This window comes from Aplysia californica, unplaced genomic scaffold (genome assembly GCF_000002075.1).
Source record: "Aplysia californica isolate F4 #8 unplaced genomic scaffold, AplCal3.0 scaffold00028, whole genome shotgun sequence".
Classification (NCBI taxonomy): Eukaryota; Metazoa; Mollusca; class Gastropoda; order Aplysiida; family Aplysiidae; genus Aplysia; species Aplysia californica.
In genome coordinates this window covers 1,675,063-1,693,819 of record NW_004797298.1, presented here as the reverse complement: position 1 = coordinate 1,693,819, position 18,757 = coordinate 1,675,063, and the positions used below count along the sequence as shown (strand labels likewise).

At 37.6% G+C, this 18,757-nt stretch overlaps 1 protein-coding gene across 1 annotated transcript; it reads right to left on the bottom strand.

The window, feature by feature from the left end:
- Positions 1-1,441: 1,441 nt before the first annotated feature.
- LOC101855998 (sphingolipid delta(4)-desaturase DES1) lies at positions 1,442-18,517 on the bottom strand. Its single transcript, XM_005091345.3, has 3 exons — positions 18,228-18,517; positions 12,568-13,310; positions 1,442-10,043 (listed from the first exon to the last, which is right to left on the bottom strand). Exons 1-3 carry the CDS (start codon positions 18,307-18,309, stop codon positions 9,801-9,803), a joined length of 1,068 nt encoding a protein of 355 aa, XP_005091402.1. The 5' UTR covers positions 18,310-18,517; the 3' UTR covers positions 1,442-9,800.
- Between the last annotated feature and the right edge of the window lie 240 nt (positions 18,518-18,757).

The following is an 18,757-nucleotide window of genomic DNA, read 5'->3' as shown; positions in this document are numbered from 1 at the left end:
AACCAACCATTGGTATTTTTTTACATGTATTTATTAAGTAATTTTCTAGGATACTGCGAACGGGTGTCTGTTAAGACTTTGCTGATCAATCTTTCTCTTGGTCTTCCTCTTGCTTTGAATCCATTGAATCTCACACTGCAACCATTTAAGGCTTTGTTGTCTTTCACTGTACCGTATGCTTGATTCAACGCCTCCTTTATTTTACCTAGATGCCTACGTGTTGTCAGTGATGCCATCATGTCTTTGGTTGTCTCTTCCCTTGATCCATTGCGTCTTTCCAAGACTTCCAATTTCTTTTCACATGCTGTGATGCTGCTTTGTTGAGAGTTCAGATTTGGCACTGGTAACCGAGTTGGTGTGAAAGTTCCAGCAGACATCTTGAAACCAAAATTCGGCCGACATGACCGGAAAGGGGCAAGATTACGATTTTTAAAAAAAAATGGAAGTGTTTTTACGCATACATTGACACAGTTTTGATAACTCAGGAGGCGGGCTTCAGCCCTGCCAGCTAGAGCCAATCCGGGCTGAGAAGGATACAACGTTGCAGTAGAAAGACCGAGATAGTTGATACAAATTCTCCTAACTCAGGTCTCCAGCATGCCATTGCTGGGAAGTGGCAAAGTGCCGAACAGCTACACCACAAACACAAGAAAGTTTGACTATACAAATACATATATACACACATGTGTGTTAATAATAATAATATACGAGATGTGCTGACGACAGAGTTACTTCTCAGATTTTAGCCCGATGGACTTGTTTTTGAAATTTCTATTGTGCCAGCTCATGGGGATATAAACCTTTTAAAATCTGAAGAAACCAACCATTGGTATTTTTTACATGTATTTAGTAATTTTCTAGGATAATGCGAACGGGTGTCTTTGGAAGAGACACTGTCAAATTCATTGACTGATTTTTTTTTGGTAGAGGTTTTACGGCGCTCGCAACTGAATAAGGTCATATGAGCGCCAGAAGATTAGAGGTGTTACAATAGAGTAACAAACATATAAAAGAAGAGATAAAGGGGAGATAAGACGATAGATGATCGATAGGAAAGGAGCAAACCACACCAGAGCACCCGCCAACCACCCACATTCATAGACTGTGTTTCTACATTCCGTAAGTATGAAATAATAAAAACACAACGTAAACCTTGAAGAAAATGGCATGAGTTGATGAAAATCTACAGATTTCACCCCTCTGTCGGTTTTTAGCCAATATTTCCATTCGTAGATCGTGAGAAGTAACTCATTTTGTCAGCACGCCTCACCATATCCCCATTTCATAAGACGTAAGACTTCACCAGTAGCACCCCCAACCCACACACAACTATGGGTATGCCCAGGTGGTGATGAGTTGGCCATTCTAACAAGGAACTAATTATAAAAAAAATATATTCAGCTAGTAGGTTAAAAAACAGAGAGACAAAGACAAACAGAAAAAAAGAATTTCAGCTTAATTTATTGCCTGGGTAACTCCATGCACACATTTAAGTATATCGCGAATACAACGGGGAGCAGCATGCAATGCACCCTCCACCAGGAGACACGTCAATAGCAAGTTAGTCATAAGAAGAGTAGAAATACAACATAATAATAACAGCACGTAATATTACACATGACTGCATCATTCCACGAGGCATACAGATACAAAGAGGCAACAAGGGTTGATTCATAATTCAGGACATGGCTTAAACCGTCTTTGGAAGAGACTGTTGAGACACATTAAAAGCATCAATTCAACTAACAGAAACAATTTATATTCCCCCGTGAGGCAACCCATCTTCTAAACAAGTTCAGGGGATACAAAACCGGTATCTTCACCATTTCATTACCCGGATTCAGTTTAGCAAAATCCAGAGTACTCTAAATTAAATACTTAAAAATTTCTCGATACACAAACTGATAGCACAGCACAAAGAAACTATCACATAAAAGAATAGATAGAGAGACAGAGAAAGAGAGAGGGAAACAGAGACACATTTAAAATATAAACGAATGCATTGAGCCTGAGAAAGAGTAGAGGGGAGAGAGAAAGTGAGACACAGAGAGAGAGAGAGAGAGAGAGAGAGAGAGAGAGAGAGAGAGAGAGAGAGAAATACACACACACTTGGATGAAATATGCTGTAAAGAAGAACAGATAGAACAACAATCAAACAAGCGTCAATTTCTTACTTTGAGCTGAGTTTGAAAAAGTAACACATGACAGCTACCAGGCATGAATGTCATTCAACCATCAATACAATACTGACAACAATTGGTGAAAGAGACGAGGGAACAAATGTGTACATATTTGACAAAAGAAGTCACTTATCACACTTGACTGATTCGAGATATCGGGGAAATAACCTTTGGTTTTTGTAAAACTGTTTTTAACTCTTCATCTTCAAGAGACTTTGGAATTATATAAATTAACTTGATTGGTCTACCCCAAGTGTTTTATTGTCAAAATGCAACATGTGACTCACCTGTGTTGTTGCCACACACATATTGAGGCAAGGTTTCCAACATAAAATGTCCTCTTAATATGTCTTATAAAATGTTGAAAGTAATACAATTTCAAACTCTCAAGTATGTGAAACTAACTTTTAAAAAAGTCCATAATGCTTGATGAAAAAGGGAACACCATTCAATAACACAAAAAAATGTACCTCTCATACTTTTGTTTGCTTAGTAAAAAGAAGCACATCCACAACATGAATGTCATTTTGTGCACGGAAAAAATGGAAAAGTTAAGACAGATAGACAGAAACATAAGAGGGAAAGAAAAGAAGTAGGACCTACCAGCGGCACCTTCCAACCACCTGTGTACCTTTCATCGATGGTCTTTGAAATAATACTTTTGGAGTGAGTCACAATCGTCTTTTAATCCAACATGACACAAACAAACCGTCCCACATCATGAGTATTTTCACGGAATAACACAGAGATAACCATATCCATGCAACAATAGTAAAAAAAACAAACAACAGCTGTACAAGTCAAGAGGTGCATATCACTTTAGAACAAAAGAGTATGATCCCAATCCTTCCATGGACATAACCTTTGACACGAACAACTCTATTATTGGTTTAATTTTTTTTTTAAAGCAAGTATCCACACCAGTTGCAAAGAATAAGTGCATTGCTTACTTAAATTTTTCATTAATGTACAATATTTGTTGAACTTAATTGTTCAAAAAATAATAATAAATTGAGAAAATCCCAGAGAATGGCTCTCCCTGATATAAACCAATCCTTCTGTGTTGGTCTGAAAAATAAACGACAAACTGCCATCCAAAGTACACTCAAAATATTCACTTGATTGCTGTCTCAAGAAGTGAAATCTCAATCCTACCACACCACCATCTCCAGCCACTCTACAGAGTTACTGAGAAGAAGGCGAGTTCCGGTTAAAACAAAACCAAAAATAAATAAAGACACCCAGAATGAGGACAAAACACAATACACTATAACTATATTTTAATCTCATTTGTTCTCCACTGGGTATTTTTAGCGCATCTTTCTTTTGGCATTTCAATTAAGGCTTTTCAAATTTTACTGCATTACATTTTAAAAGAAAAAAGACTTTCAAAATGCGGAAGTAAGTGCCAATATGCTTCTTAGGTAAGTCATGAAAGACAGACATGAAGACAACTCATGCTATTCCCAGTTAGCATATTATGTCAAGGCTTCCGTGTACTGAACCGAATGTACTTTGACAGACTCACAAACACTTAACGGTGCGTGGCAGGATTGAGCGAGCTGCAAACGAGCATATTCAATTTAACAACATGTACTCAATTTGTTGAAATGACTAGTTTCAAACTAAATATATCACAAGGTCCGCCTAGAAATGCATAATAGCTCCAGTACACTTTCAAGGGAATATATATATATATATATATGTGAGTGTACATTTATATGACTTCATTGACTACCTATTTACATATTTATATGACGTGGATCATTGAACCGCAAAGGTACAATTATCCCCCACCCCTCCCTCCTCATTCAGTAAGGTCAAACAGGAGACAGAACCTTTGATTATTTCCTTCCCTTCCTATAGGATGCAGCTAACGGGGCCAGTCACAACAATTATCCAAATAAACAAGCCCTAAAACCCCCCCCACTGAAGACTCAAAGAAGAGGGCCCCTAGTGCAGTCCATCATAATACCAATTGAGCACATGCAGTTTGTAACACTGAATGAGACCGAATTTTGTTTTTATCTCCACATATTTGAAGTAAGAGTGAACACAGTCTTTTTCACAAAATGCAATTCAATGCTGTTTCCATGGGAACAGGGTGTTAAATACAGAAAGAGAAAAAAAAATGGGGGTACATGAGCGTACTTTATAAAAATTCATCTGAAAAGAAATAGATTTGTGAAAGCTAAATAGAACAAGCACTCAAAGTGTGTATAAGTACAGTGGAATTTCTAAAAGAACAACTACATCTTCTTGGTATATATGTATGCAAACGCTAGGCAACTGGAACTCAAAAGTTTACGGGAAAATAAAAATAACTGGGAAACTTTTCAGAGGACTACATAACCGAAAACAAAAACTAAAACCCCATGGTAGCCGATAACAACATTTAAGGATAAGAGAGCACAGAGAAAACACATATTACTACGCACAGCACCAGATCCACCACCCAAGTAAAACATGACACATCACATCTATCCAAACTGAAAAAAATTGATATGATAAATTAAGTCCCATAAACCCTCCAGCCCAGTCAGCCCAACACTTGCAAGATGGCCCACAATACCTGTGCCAGTCTCACATAGCACTGTGACCTCTGAACTTATTTTCAGTATTCAGTATGTGTATGAGTAAGGGATAAAATAAATACAAGCAATCAACATCAACTAGTGTGCTGCACTCAGTTCATTCAATCGTAATGCAGCACCAAAGCAGAAAAGGTTCAAGCACCACACCAATAACACAAACAACGATGTATAATGCAACTTTAAACAAAATTGTTAACAGCATCATTTTCAACTGCGTGAAGTGCTGACAGATTGCAACAACTGTATGGCTATAAATCATAAGTGTATATATACATGACTGGACTGAACATAAAGATAGTTGTGGTGTATTTCTACCTTCTTCAGCCACTGGCTTCAGATCCTGGTTCAAACTAACTGACTTAGAGGGGAGACGAGACACACCTCAGAGAAAACAATATAAATAACAACTGGCATGTCCTTAAAAAAAGACAGGAACTTTTAAAAACTTCAAACTTGGGGAGACATACTCTCCCCTTTCTGACCCTCAATAAACCATCCAAGGGGGGAAAATTTCCTATCATGGAATGATTCAAGTTTCCAGTGTTAAATGTTAAACTGTTGTATTATATTCCATTATATATATACATATATATATACACATTTGATGTCCCAACAAAAAAAATACTACCAACACACCAAAACAAGAAAGGGGAAGTCCCAAGCTCTCCTGAGCATTTCTTTTCAGAGAAATTTAGGGAGACAAAGTCACTGATAGTATAATACAAGAGTGTATATATTTTATCAACCCGATAAGGCTTTTCATCATCTATTCAATATGATTACAAAACATTATCTCCTCAGTTGTTCAAAACACTAGCATTCATTTTCTTGCGTAGGCGACAACATAAAACATAGAAAGTACTTATGTACAAAGAGAGTATGAGAAACATACATGACAACATCAGAATTTTTAAAAAGTGTTTGTTTGAGTGTGCAATGTGTTTTGGAGGGAGACGGGGTTTGTAAATTCAATTGAACACATTTTTTTAACAAGCCCAAGACAATAAACCACTACAGATCTAAGACCTGAAATTTCACTTTTGTTAGAACACAAAACTAAAGTATGTATTTTCGTTTATGTGTTTCCATTAAACCTATCATTAAGTCATTACACGGCACTACCAAACTGTTCAATTAAGGTACGATTATAATTAGCCCAGTTTTATTGAACATTATGGACATAACATTCTCACAATGTGCCTTTTAAAAATTAATGCTTGATTTGCAAAACTTCAATTGACTTAAGAGTAAACTAGTTCCAAAGAAAAAAAAAAAAAATTCAATTCAGCAAACATTTAACTCATTTCATTGCCAACACATGCCGCATGTGTTGCTGTCAAAGTTGTTTCAACCTTACAAAAAGCACCAACAGTTTCCGAGTTCAGAATTAATAAGAACAGCTGCAATATTATTGCAACATTTCACTTTTTTCTTGACTCAATGTCAATTAGTCCAGACACAGTGATTATTACAAATACACATTGAAATTATGAGTACACAAGGGATAGCAATAAGAGATATAGCTTGTGTGCAGTGAGTTAACATCCTAGCTCACGTTGATAAAATGCTTTTCAGACTGATGCGAAATTTGCTTGAATCCATCATGGGCAAAGCAATTCAAATGCAGATGTCATAGAGTATCATCAAGCCAGAGAGCTTGAGGAGAGCAATGATCAGTCAAGAGACAGGCCATAAACAGTTGATACTGAAGCACTGAAACAGAACTAGAGATTCTGAACTTCACATGTTGGCTCCCAATATAAGCAAACCCTTGCTGTCCCTTTAAAAGCAAGTTTGTAAAGAAGATTTGTGACTTTTTATAGAATGTGTAAAAAGCTTTCTGTGCTCCTTCATTAATCATAATAAGTATTGTTAGAAAATTGTGCAGTAAATCTTAAATATAAAACTAAAGACCCAAACCCAAAACTCACAACACTTAGAGACAGTGAGTTGGACAGGTATGTGATAACGCTACCTAGAAAAAAATTCAACAGAGCTACACTGGACAAGCATCGTGTCCTATGGACCAGAAGTCATTAGAAAAAAGGGCATTAATTAACCGTATATCTTTTACCACATCACAGAATCTGATCAGAAAAAAAATATATGATCTGAGCATGAGTGCACCAGAAGTTTATGGGTTTACGGTTTTTTTTTTTGGTGCTCATGACAATATTAATACAGTTCTAGAAACACATGTACAACTGTCGTACAAACACTTTTAAAAAAATACCCACCACCAACACTCAAACAATTAGTAAAGGAAAAAAGAAAAGACTGGGATCAAATGTTGACACTTATGAAACAATTTCAAAGATTAGATTCATAACAATATGAAGATACAAAGACTGGCCAAGAAACAGAAAAACATTTGGAAATGATGGAGAACAGATTATGTGTATATCGACAAAGACTTTTAGGCTCTGCCAACAAATGCTTGTGCTGTGAACAAACTTGAAAAAAGGACAGGAGGAAGACAACTACTGGCGCAGAGATTAAAGATTGGCTCAGAATACTAATTAATTTATAAGTAAAAATACAAATTTGGATTTATGACTACTTTTTGAAATGCACAAATCTCATTCAAAGAACCTACAGAGATGAAACCTCACAACGGTGAGTATTCAAAATATTATTCTTTTACTATATGGCAGAACATTAAAACCCATTTTATCATATTTTCTTTGTATTTCTATTACACTAGCACTACCTCCCTGCTACTGTCCAATTCAGTAAAAGACATCCTAAGTAAGTACAATGTAGTTAACAAACCGGAAAGAAGCACAGAAATGTAATATATTATTTCCATGCAGAGAACAACCAACGTGACAATATAAATCTTCAACGGAACAACAGACTTCATTTTTCAAATCAGCAATTTTGAGCTAAAGACGTGTTTTAAACAAAGTAAAGAGAGAGGTCAATAGTAGTCTTTAGGCAGGCCAAAGTAAAACTCATTTTCAAAGGAAAGTTAAAGAGTGCAAACTAAACTTAAAACTAACACATATTTATGAAGAGAAAAAACAAACCCAATGAAATATGCAAACATAATTATGAAACACCAGCAATCTGACTCCCTCAAAAAGGAATCCAAAATCATGTCAACAAATGCACAGAAGGTAAATTTCATTGTAAAACAGTCTCTTGAACTCTTTTCAGGAACAGAGTTCAACACATTCTTATTCCTGCTATCATGTCTCTGTATTGTCCAGAGACCGAAGCCATATATATAAGTTTCTAAGAGTTACAGAAGTCCACATAACGTGAGCATCAGTATAGCCTTCACTCATATCTCATTGCTTGCCTTCACTTGAATTTACACTTTAAATCAGTCAGCTGTACAAAATTGACCCCGAACAAAGATGGCACTACTTCATCTGACGGGTAAAGACACACCTCAAAAGTGAATTACATGACCCCAAAAAACCCTCAGTAATATTATTTTCTTTTTACAAAAGGAAAAGCAAGATAATTGTTAAGTTGTGACATTTATCTCAGACTGCTTTTAGTGCACTTTTTTGTTGTTGCTAAAAGAATGACTCTTCTTTTTTTACAGCCTATTTCAATGTATCTAACATGCAGTGCACAATAGCAATATATAGTTTTCTTTGTGAGCTGAGACAATAAAAAAAACCCAACCCAATTAAATCTATTTGCAAGCCCACATTTCTCACAGGACAAGCCAATGCAATCTTGTCCATACAATCTCTTTTTCTCTCACACACCACAAAGCCCAAACATTGGAGGCCCATGAGGCATAAGGAAAAGATATCTCTACAAAACAATCTTTCTCTTGACTCTTCCTTGTGGTATCTATCACATCTGTTTTCTCCTAAGTTTAAATAGTAGGACTAGTTTTGCCAGTCAACAAACTCAACAGAGGCTGGAGAGCCACAGATCTGTCAAACCTTTTAAGTCAGATGTTTAAAAAAGAAGAATCGAAATAATAACTAAAGAAAAACAAATAAAAAAACCCAAAACAACAACAAGCAATGATTTCACAGAATACAAAGCATTCATAAAAACCAATCTGATGCAGGCATAACATTTTCCTTTAAAGGGATTCCATAATGTTACCCAAAAACTGAATAACTTAAGAACCCCCAAGAATTTAGAGGACATTAGAATACAACTGCTAAATGCTCGATTTGATTAGCAAACAGCAATAAAATGTTTCCTCCTTTACAGAGTGGCTGTCATTTGCAAGCAAAACAATTTTCTCAACACCCATAAAGGTCAACAGTTTTGAATAAGAATAGTTAACAAAGAAAGGAGAAGTTGAACACAGAAGGCAGCGCCAGATACTAACAATGGGAACTTATATTTTCTTTAAAATATGTTTGCCGATGACTCATATCTCACGTCAACATAGCATTTACACTAAGACCAGAGCATGGCCTCTATACATCAAAGGACGGACAATTTGTGTATAGAGGTTATAATGGATATATATTTATCTGAAAACAGTCCCAATGTTTGCAACGGAGGCCCAGAATGGCAAGGCTTTTAATGGGTGTCATGATCTTTGACAGTTATTTACCTTTGGGTAATATTTGACCACTGCTGAAGAGTACTTTCAAAACCAATGCCACTATTGTCTATCTATTGTTTGTTTTACTTCCTTTTTGGTTGTAAAGGAAGGCCTTTCTGGTACTTTCTTATACAACCTTGAGTAAACTATGCAAGTAAAGCTTCCACATTTTTTAACAACGAAGACAGCACCACCACTAAATCCTAAATCAAAAACTTGTGGTGACACTGACCTCATTTATTTCACAAACAGCATATAATTTGTCAAAGATAAAATGTACTTGGTCATGAAAAATGAAAGAAGTAAAAAATAGAACACACCTCTAGCAGAGCACATTCCATAACAACTTGCAATATTTAAGCCATCAACAGTTCAGAACAGCAACATACCTTTTAACATAGCTAGAGACATAACGGCATTTTGATTTTGCTCAAGATTGACAGCCACTCTGCACAAAACAATGAAACATACAAATCAAAGTCAAATCTACACTACTTAATCATGACATTTGCCATTTGCAGCCTTGACACCATTCTGATGGGTACCTCCGTTCTCCTTGGTGGAGCTGAAGCCATTCTCTTTGTGCGTGGCACCATTCCCATTCATTTTCTTGTCGCTTGGACGTTTTACTCTGGAGTATGGGCCAATCTCGGGATCCAAGATGAAGTCCCAGATGACCTTCACCCATGAATGATGGCATGGCAAATTATCATAATACTCCGGGGCAATCTCACGAACCTGAAGACGACAAGTACAACAATAGTTTGTTTATACGTTTGAGCAAACAGAAGCACAACAACACAATAAAATACCATTGGTCATTTACTGCAGTGAAACAATTATTACAACCACAGACAAACGGAGACAAAAGACATGGCAAAAAAAAGGAAGACCTACCAGTGGCACACCCTCCACCCAACAGCACGACAAAAGTATGGAAGTAGTGTTATAATAAAAGCAGTAAACCAGGAATAGGGAGGATAGAAAAACCTGAAGGTCACAAGAGATTGCAAAAACCAAGGCCATTATATAAATATGCATACCATCAAAAATATTTTAAATGCCTACCTCATCAAGTAACAAATCAATTTTAGCTTAGGAAGACATCTCATTGGCCAGGAAAATCAAAATACATTGCCCCGGTGTGAAATCAATTTCCACATTTAGCAATCCGAACAAAAAGCCAATGATAATTTAATATGAAGTATAAAGAAATCCAACCCTTTTTAAACTTCCCCCCAATTTTTTTTTTCAAAAGCTGCTCTCACTTTCTCCTACTAGAGAATCCATTTTAAAAGTATGCAGAAGATGACACAACATGACAGTTAAAAATATTAATTATAATGCCGAATAATTTGAGAATGTAAGCTTCAAGAATTATGAAAACTGAGAGTATCAAGTATCAATACAGTGCACTTGTCAAGATAAAAAAAAATTAAAAGTAAACAACATCCCAATATGGGATCTGTGGAATTCAGGCGAACCTGCTCTATGGGTCATTTGATTATAAAAGATTATAATCACCTGTACAAATGGTCACGTTTCATCTGCCCCACTTGCAGTTTTTTTCGCCCCATTATCATGACACTATGCACGATGGCTACTTTTCCTCCCATAAAATGGTTTGCCATCTTTAGACAATTTTGATTGTCCCAGAATACCTTTACACTCAACACTATCTGAGGTTTTAATAATTCTTGTTCTCACTGAAACACATGCCCCCTTTCAACAGTTTTTGTCTCCCAACAAAATACAGAGAATGCAGATTGTAATCAATAATCTGGCTCTTTTGTTTTCCCATTATATATCCTTACTGGATAAATAAATACAGTTGAACCTGTGTGTAAGACGGAATCACTTGGGAGCCAGAAAAAAAAAATCAGTCTTAGACATTTTCTGTCTTAGACCAATTTAGGGGGAGATGGAAGGGGGTTCCAGAGGCCCAGCCGGTGGGATCAAGGGTCAAAAGTTCAAACTTATCAAGTGCTATCCTCTCTGATACTGACATTTGTCAGTCCTACTTATCACTTGCCACCAGTGCTTGCATTTCATAAGGACCACGGTTTGACCATTAAAAACAAACATTTGGATGTCTCCTTCCCTTCCATCCTTAGCCCCATCCATTGGTGTAATTAGCACAGTCAACGTCCACTGCCATCCCTCCTGTGCGTGCAATAATTATTTAAGGAACTTTTTTCTTGGCTGGCCATATGATCAGGGTGGCAGGCATTGGTCAAACTAATTTTACACCTCTGGCTACTCATGGAACTTTCTGTACTGGAGTGCCACTCGAGCACTTTCATTTCACAGGCACGGGTGAGATTTCATACCCCACATCACCCTGACCATTTGAACTGCTAACTTTTGAAGGGAAGTGACTTTCTTTCCCTTTTGTCTCCACATTAGACAGGTTCCAATCTTAGAGGGGTAATTGTACGGAATCCGTTATGACAGGTTTTGTCTACACAGGTATTCGTTTTTTAAGCATCTTGCACGACATTCTGCACACAGATTTTCTTTTCTTTACTTCTCGAAGACTTTAGAGTTATAAACACTGCACTTGCAACACACTTAGGTCATTATTAAGTGCCGAAGACTAGAGATGTCAGAGGTGCTACTAGAGAGTAACACATGTGTACAAACTAAAGAAGGAGGAATAAGGAAGAGTGTTTGATAAGAAAGAAAGAGCAGCTAAACTACTAGAGCACCCCACCAACCACCCGTACACAACTTTTCATTCTATGAATTCTAACACTTAAAAAGTCCAATGCAATGTGCAGTGGTGAATGATGATGTGGTGCTTCTCTGAATGAGCTGTGGTTTTTCTTTGAATTCTAAAGAATACGTCTGTGCAATGGTAAAATAATTTTTAAGTTCAACATATTATTACTCAATGTTTTCTGATGGGACTTTGTCCAAAATTTTATTTGAAACGATAAAAGGAAGAACCAATACAGATGTATGCACAGCCGACCAGTTCTTAAAAACAATTTAATTCTCCAGTCCCTTTCCTATTGAAAGCTCTATGCCTATTGCTCTACCTCATCTCGGTACAATTCTAACAGCTCTGAGATATTCAGTTCTTGGACACTAAAACAAAGCAAGTCTCTGCATCATTAGTATCTGTAGGACTACAACCACAAAAGAAACCAAAAAATTGGTTCACATTGCATTTTACTACGTCTCCTATAGCTACAAGCTGAAATAGTTTGCTTGGACCTCTTTGTTGATCATTTCAAACATAAAATTTAAAATATCTTACCTGGGGCAGCCTTGAGCCTGGAATGCTGGGGAAATCGTGGTGCTCATTGTGGTAACCTACATTCCAGGTCAACCAGTTGAGGGGGCCGTAGTACGAATATGTCTCGTATCCTTTCACAAACATGTAATGCTCCGAGATGAAATGGCCAGCCATTGGATGAAGACTTGTGGCCATGAAGCTGCCAACTACCAAGTACGCCAGAGCTTTGATTCCCCAGTTGTACCACAACAAGTAATCAAATGCAAACTGAAGGACAATATTAAAGGCCTCCAGTGCACCAAGTGGTTTTGGATTGATGAAGAAGGGCCGTATTGAGTAGAACCACGGCTGCAGGCACACCCAAACGAACTTATATAGGGTCCGAGTAAACAACTTGGTCTCCATGTATGAAGGAATGTCCACATCTTTTTCTTCATCACCTTGGTAACGATGGTGATCCAGATGATACTTTTTAAAAGATATCGACATTGGGACACCAATCGGAAGGTTTACAAAGAATCCAAAAAACCTGTTGGTCAGAGGCCTTCCATGTCCAAAAGCCAAATTGTGGGCAATTTCATGAATTGCCAAAGTGAGTGAATGATTAATAGTTCCACCAAATATGTATGCAAAAGCAAGCACAGTGATCCAAGACTGATCCTTCATGGCATAGCACACAAGCAACTGAAGTATGACCATGGCAGTGACAATGTACTTGAAACGTGGATCTGAGCCCATCAGCTTTTTCATCTCTGGATATTTAGCTGGAAAAGACCAAAAAAAAACCCAACTAAATTAGCACACATATGATTGATATATATATATCTATCCGTATAACACACAGACAACCCCCCCCCAACAAAAAAGACAAAGAATAATATTCTCGATCCTAAGTCATGATGGGATATTTTTTAAATTTAATAATTTCCAGCCCTATCTCTTCACTCATGCAGCCCTCATAGCGAGCACAAATTGGTACCCATATGATGTACCAGACAGCACCAAAGTTTTCCTCCCGGAATGGTTTGTGTGAGTGTGGCCTTTGATAGCGGAAATTGGTTTTTTATTTACACTGTAATAAAAGAGAAGATCTTTGAAGAATGTAGAGCAGGTCTAGCACGATTGTTATTATGGTTTTAATGTCGCCATGATGAGGATTCGGGCGATGAATTTATAAGATCTAATGTTTTTAATTCCGATTCTGATATTATATTGATGACATTAAGATGTAACCATCACGGTCAATTTTCTCCATGTGTGTTTAAAGTTTCGTTATATGATCAGGGTGTTTTTTTGCCAAGATACAGAGAGTACTGATGTTTCCCATCTCTTGTTTAACAAGAGCGGGTGTATGTCTTTCTAAAAGGAAATCATTTCTGTTTTGTGCTGCTATACTGGTGTCAATCTGCATCCAATGGGGTAAAGTGAAGGCTTCTTACCATAGCCAATCGGCACCACGTGGGGTCAAAGTGTTAAGTTTGACTGTTGTTTGTTTAAAAATATTGTGCCCCAGTTGGGCCAGTAATCAGGCTAGTTTACTTGTTTCATGAAACTATTGGCTGCCTAAATGATCATCCACTACCAAATTCACAATGAAATATGCTTCTCCCTTCAGGGCTCAAGAAATTTCACTGAAATGAACTACTGAACTCAGTACAAATACTTTTAATCTAATTCTACCAATTAAAAAGAAAAAAAAACCCAACTAAAGAAACTGAGCATAAAATGGTCTCCCAAATTTATTTTGGACAAGTTTAGAAGATTCACTACTGGTCTTAACACTAGTCACCAGTTAACTATTAACACTTTGTAGTCAAGCAGCTGGCAGTGCAAAATACCCCACCTGGTCACCCAGTCAATAGAGTGACTGCAACAGAGGTCTCAGGCCTGGTGCAGGTGACCAGAACAGATAATTTCCACTGTCGCATTTTGCGCCAAGTGACCGCAAAGTGTCAACAACCTAACAAATAGATTTTGTTCACTTGAAACACCCCTTAAGCAAAATTAGCGACTTCCAAAAATTATAAAGGACTGTCACTGCCTGTCACTGTCCATCACAGGATCAGTTCCACAACATTTAAAAGATTCAGTTCAAGACTAGGCCTCCAAAAAGCATTAAAAAATATTCCTGTTACTTTAAGTAACCCAAAAGCATTGTCTGACCCCAAAACTTGTGTGTGGCTTTGTCATATATATATATATATTTGAATTTGGGAGGACTTCCGTAACAAGCAACCACTCAATGAGACAGAGTAGAATAGAGGGGCAGGGGTATGGTTTAGGGTTTGGTTAGGTAAGGTCTGTTCTCTATTGTGTTTGTTAGGGTGGTTGCTTGTTACGGAAGTCTTTCCATGCACATATATATAATAAATAATTGACTGCGACAGCTCAAATCGAACAGTCTATCATAATGATCAAATATAATGCAGAGTTGATAACATCCAGAGTTGATCTTGAATCCTTGACTGAGAATATGCATTGAAAGATGTGAACTAAAAATAAAAGGCGGGCTCTATTTCTCCAAACGCTCAGGAAAATAAACTTGAACTCCATTTCTCCGAACGTTAGAAGAAACAAAGGTCAAGTTTATTTCCACGAGTGTTCGGAGAAATAGTCACTTTGAAATAAAAATGCATTAATATTTAGCCTAGATTCTAAGTCGACTTCTGCTGAGCCCCCAGAGCAGGCCTTGCCTTAGAAAAAATAGTGGTGTTTTCTTTGAGCGTGTTTAAGATTAGAAACTTTCGAGAAAATAGCCTAGTTTCCATCTACGGTCTTATTCTCATCTAAATAAAACATAGATCTTGAGTCTATTGCAGAAGAAGATAGGCTTACTTACTGCACTTATTTAGATCAATCAAATTTTTATCTTCTATAGCCGTATTGGAAGGACTTCCGTAACGAGCGACCCCCCCACCAAACACAATAAAGAAGAGGCCTAACCCTAACCCTAGATCTACCCCTACCCCTAGCCCTCAATTTTGCTCTGTCTCATAGTGGTCGCTCGTTACAGAAGTCCTCCCGCCGTATCGGTGTGTCTTACATCGATTATCCATTGCCAGTTCAGAAATCCCCCCCCCCCACCTTGACCTTTTTGTAATTTTTGCAACGTGTTTTACGGCGCTCGCAACTGCATAAGGTCATATGAGCGCGCGGGACACACCTAATATTTTCAGTTGGTAGGAAATTTTGAATTTTGCCCGGGTGGCGGCCGAAGCTTATGCTTATCGATTTTAGACCACCAAGGGATCTTTAACGTGCGCAACTTGCAAACGGCCCCCCCCCGAGATTTTTCGCCCTTGTCCGAGAAGGCTAGGTGTAGATCTTTCCTACCAGAAGATCAGGGGTGTGGCAGAAAAACAGCAGTAAGGAGGAGCCATGGAGTAGCAGTAGAAAGGCTGCAGAAAGAGTCAGGAGCCTAGAGGAGGAGGCAAAGGAGGTGAGGGGGTGGGGGCAGAAAGTGGAAATGAAAGCAGACAACAGAACATTGCTAGAGAGCAGGAAAGGAGGTGAAAGGAGACAATTTTAGAGAAGAAAATTTTTCTGTCGCTACCCAGATTCGAACCCGGGACCTTTGAGTGAGAGGCCAACACCTTAACCTCTAGGCCACAAGAGCCCCCTTGACTTGATCTGATTCTAATACGGATTATAAAATATAATGAGATAGATCTAGATCTAGAGATAAAGGAGAGACTTTGCTTGGCAATCTACTTTACTTAAATTAAAATATATTTATATATATATATATATATAGATCTAAGTCCTTAAAATAATGGACTTAAAAATAACGAAGTGGCTAGCCGTACTTAGATCTAGGTTTGGCCCTGACTCAATCCTGTAAGTACATGATGTGATAGGTCTCATTAGATCCAGATCTAGAAATTATTCAGGTTCAAATACATGCAAGTCACTTAGTCAGTAAGGCACCTTTTGGTTTTGTCTGAAATACAAATACTTTAGGCATTGCAAACAAAAAATTTCATTTACAATTCAGCCATCAATATTAAGTACGGCTAGCCTGACAGTCTAGCCGTCCTTAAGTACGGCTAGCCTGGCTGTCTACCTGTACTTAAGTACGGCTAGACTGCCAGTTTAGCCGTACTTATCTTAAGCCCTATTAACATTAGAAACAGGAAGTTTAAAATACATGCACTGTCATTAGGGCACCTGGTTTCGTCTCAAATACAAATACTTTAGGTACTGCACACTAACAATTTATATTTACAATTCAGTAGGCCTATTTTTTAAAAATGGTCAGTCTACCAGTCTAGCCGTCATTAAGTACGGCTAGCCTCTTCCTTAAAATAAAGGAACGGTATTTTTTTTACCTTCCCTCCTGTCTCACACTTAGCTACCAGTTGTCCATTTTCTACTAAATATTGAAGCGCTGAACACGAATATCAACTTCATTTCTGTCGCAAATTTATAGTCTTTGAAATATTTGATTGTTCTTAATCGAGATAGACGTGCTTTGGACCAATCGGCGAGTTCCAATATTTTACAATTAGATTTAAAGATTAGATTTGAAATTTTCCTGAAAATAATTGATTTGCGAGTTATCTAGTATTTTTAAGTGTGATCTGCAGCAAATGGTACTGCAGTTTGACCCCCGAAACAGTGCTGTGTGCGGGAGTGAAAGTAAAAATTTACAAAAGGAACTTTAAGTTTTAGATACTAGAGTCTAATTAATCTCTGGAGGTGACCTTATATTTTAGCACGTTAAATTCTTCAATTGAGGACTTCCGTAGCGAGCGACCTCATCTAGATATTAGCATCTAGATCTAGATCTAGATCTAGATTATACTCATCAATGGCTTCCAAAATCATAATAGAAGACCAAAAACCAATGTTATACCATCTGTCCATAACAAAATTACGGTAGTTTGCGCATTTTAAGGCCCAGCTCAAAGTTTTGAAGTTCTATCTGAGTCGGGGATTAATAGACTTTGGGAATTTAACGTGCTAAAGTATAAGATCACCTCTCTAGAATCTAATCTAGATGTAGATATCTAGAGATCTAGATATCTAGAATCTAGATCTAAATCTAGAATCTAGATCTAGATTAAACGAACTCAAGACAAGAACCAGAATCTACACCATGTCCATGATTATGATTGAGGAGAGTTTTGACTCCGAAACTAGATCTAGATCTAGATCTAGACATCTAGATCTATATCTAGATCTAGATAGTAGATAGATCTAGATCTAGATAGTAGATAGATCTAGATCTAGATCTAGATCTAGATCTAGCTAGTCTAATCTAGATCTAGATTCTTTATTTATTATACAGAATCTGCATCAAAATTAGGATTCTAATTCAAAAGTTATTATTCAATAGGGAAGGACTTCCGTAATGAGCGACCACCCCATCAAAACAATAAAGAAGAGGCCTAGATCTAATCTAGATTTAGATTCTAGACCTAACCCTACCCCTCCCCCAAGCCCAAGCCCTCAATTCTGCTCTGTCTCATAGTGGTCGCTCGTTACGGAAGTCCTCCCTTCAAGGCTAGTCTGGGTCTGGTAGATCTAGATCTAGATTATAGATCTAGATCTAGATCTAGATCTAGAGAAGTCTAGATCTAATCTAGATCTAGATCTAGATCTAGATTCTAGATCTAGATCTAGATCTAGATCTAGGTGGAGCTCAGAAGTCAGTGAAAGTTATGAAACAGAACACTCACCCAACATCTCCTTCCTTCGGGAAGCGTGCGGTTCCTCAGTATAAGACCACTCAAAATCGGTTCTTGTAATACTAGCACCCATGATGACAGGAAATCTCCGCAGTAGGTTCCAAAATAATAAATCCACTGTTCCCGTATTCAACAAGTGTGTCGAACTCCTACTCTTGAGAAAGCCGGGTGCGACTGATCAGCGGATACACCTCACCCTGTGTTGATAAAGGAGGCCAGGAGCCAGGAGTGTCTCACACCGCCTCAGCCCACTTCCTAGCTAGTAGCTAGCCTAGCCTTGAAGGCAATCCTTCATAGATCGACTAGCTTTTGCAATATTTAAAGTATCGATACTTAAGTTAGAAACAATTCCCAAACAAAGAACCATATACATCAATGAAAATATTTGGTCACTTCCAAAGACAGTCTACATAATCTTTAAAAAGCACAGACCTGTCGATTTAGGTTCATTTGAACTTTCAAAACGGCTGGAAAAAGCAAATAAAAGTATTCGTATCGTTTCCATCACAAGTATTCGGTTA

Excerpts from the sequence above, each read along its gene's own strand:
- LOC101855998 (XM_005091345.3), bottom strand. The coding sequence starts at position 18,309 with ATGGGTGCTAGTATTACAAGAACCGATTTTGAGTGGTCTTATACTGAG. Across the intron at positions 13,311-18,227 it reads CCGAAGGAAGGAGATGTTGG|CTAAATATCCAGAGATGAAA; the intron begins GTGAGTGTTCTG and ends GGTCTTTTCCAG. Across the intron at positions 10,044-12,567 it reads CAGGCTCAAGGCTGCCCCAG|GTTCGTGAGATTGCCCCGGA; the intron begins GTAAGATATTTT and ends TGTCGTCTTCAG.